The sequence below is a fragment of the Penaeus vannamei genome, chromosome 22, assembly GCF_042767895.1.
Source record: "Penaeus vannamei isolate JL-2024 chromosome 22, ASM4276789v1, whole genome shotgun sequence".
Taxonomy (NCBI): Eukaryota; Metazoa; Arthropoda; class Malacostraca; order Decapoda; family Penaeidae; genus Penaeus; species Penaeus vannamei.
In genome coordinates, this window is record NC_091570.1 from 2,717,841 (window position 1) to 2,720,340 (window position 2,500).

The following is a 2,500-nucleotide window of genomic DNA, read 5'->3' on the forward strand; positions in this document are numbered from 1 at the left end:
TGTAGACTTCGAAGGGACAACCTCTCTCACTGTTGGGAGTGAATCAGAAAGGCTGTCTTCGCAGTCGATGCTTGGAATGTCTTCCAAGTCATCGAAGGCAAGGGCAGTCTTTTCAACTTTGTCTGGCTCCTCCTCTGACATACTGAAATAACCAAACAACAGTATACAAGACAATCACAATGAAGGCATTTAAAAACATGAGTCAATCAAATGCATATGCATAAGGCAGAAGACAATTGCATCAACAACAAATATAACATTTTTGTTCCCCACAATTAAGATCCTTTATACATTATTTCTATTCTATCCTAAAATAAAAATACTTCATTTATTCTTATGTGAAAGTTAAATTTATTACAATTTTAAAAGTCATTCCCTATTAGGAGAAATACATAAACAACCAGAGAAGAAAATCAAAATAAATAAAGAAAAAAGTAAAATGCACAAGGAAACCTAAACCTGGATATATTTTCACATCAAACTTAAGAATTATACAAAAAGGTCTGTATCAAGAACTAAATATTAATAATATAATAAAATAGAAAATGGCATAAGAACATACCTTATACAGTCTATATCATTATCATGAACCCTTAGGTATTTATCATTCTTGAATCTCCTTGAGCTCTTTGTTCTCAATATACTTTGTCTTCATACATTACAGTATCTATTACAAAACTTATTATTTTTACATTTTCATATTTGTATTTTGCAGCCATCTATCATTAAATATCCTTTCTTGTTCTTTTTTAAAATGTTCCCGCATTATGGCAAAAACAGTGCACTCCCCTGTCATGGTACCCTTCACAACATTCTCCTACCAGTCCTGCTGGAGCATTTACAGAGAAAGGAGGTATATGGTTTCTCTGAGACAGGACAGTTATGCCTTCGTAAAAATGGTCCCTCACCAGTGGCCCAGCACACAGTATCAATAGTATTATTTTCTTCTATTGTGGAACAGGCTACTGGAGGATCACAATTACAGTGCTCCACCAATGCCCAAACTCAAATAGGGTAATGATTAATTTGGTTGTGTCTTGGGCCACACATGAACCACTGGATTATCATTACATGGCTAGAAAAATATTCTGCATCTTATTTTGTCAATCATGACAAAAAATGATTGGATGATAATACATTTGGAGTACTTGGGGCATTTCCTAAAAATTTCATAAAGACTGATCAACACCCAATAATTATTTAAGTTTATGTATGAACCTGTAATGCATGTCCCTATATTTTATGGCAGAAAAGATGGAGAAAAAAAGCCTTGGTGATGAGCAAAAAACAAAAAATAGTATTGAGAGCTGGCCTATAACCTGATTACTGGATTATCTTTTGTAAATGCGTGGGTTTTTCACTCTTAGTATTTCCCTTGGGTCAAGTTGGATCAACTGCATTTTCCAAAGTCTTTAGTGTATTCCCTCAATAGAAATGGTCTTTAAACTTTACACCTGGAAGAAACCCTGAGGTCACATCAGGAACCAGGTGCTCATACACACTGACTGAAGAAAATGGACCAAAAGAGATACAAGGAAACAATAACGAGGCTGCTTTAATCTCAATCTCAACTCTCTCCTTCTCCCAAGAGGACCGTTAAGACAAACTGTACCTCTGTACCAGATGTTTTGCAGAAAAGGCATAAAAGCAGACATTTCTCTTTCATGTATGGAATATCCTGGTATTTGTTATATGTTAATGCAAAACTGTATTTCATGTTTCCATGACCAGGTGAATTAATTCTGTGTTTAAAAGGATATTTATATAACAAAAGCTAACTTTCCTCTTTAAAAAAATATTGCAATTATCCACTTTTCCTATCAAGAGGCACTTTCTGTCTTCAATTAGCTACTGAATGAAGGGTTTTTCAGTTTAACAATTTAAGTTCTACTTGACAGAGTTGTGTTTGAAGTTTTTTTGTTTTTACAACACCTGTAAATGAGAAAATAAAAGACATGGCTGTATAAGCCCATTTTATTTAACTATAATTTTCTTCATGTCTTACTGAAGTACCAAAAACAAAATAAAACAAAAAATTACCCAACCAATCTTCAAAGAGCTAAAAAATAATAATAATAAGAAAAACATGCTTCTTTTTACTTATTTTCGTACCACCTGTGTTGTAACTTCAGGAGGTAGGTAGATATTGTAATTCTTGAGTCTATGACTGTATTTGCCCAATAATTGACCGCTCAGGTTATGGCACGGCAGCCACAGGAAGTACTTGAGCCCCTGTTGGTGTATCTACAATTTTATGAGCTCTTTAAGGATTTGATTTTTCTTCTCCGTGACTGTAAGGTCATTTTCACAAGATTTTCCACTGATATTGATAATGAATTTTTTGGTGTATTTTCAGTTTTGCAAAGCCTATGTACAAGGTAATTTTTGCCTGTAATGAACAGAATGGCCCAAAATAAAACATATTTCATCTTGGGTATTTTCTTAGCTAGTTAATACAAAAAAAGTAGAGCAACACATGATACTTTGTTATACATGTGTA

General features: G+C 33.7%; 1 protein-coding gene across 1 annotated transcript in view; it reads right to left on the bottom strand.

The window, feature by feature from the left end:
- LOC113814740 (uncharacterized) overlaps positions 1-2,500 on the bottom strand; it is a 14,652-nt gene that overhangs the window by 11,030 nt on the left and 1,122 nt on the right. Inside the window, exon 2 of the mRNA XM_070136385.1 lies at positions 1-142. This exon is cut by the window's left edge and continues 700 nt beyond it. Within this exon, the coding sequence (XP_069992486.1) occupies positions 1-141 (141 nt within the window). The 5' untranslated portion in view covers position 142. The remainder of the gene's footprint in view (positions 143-2,500) is intronic.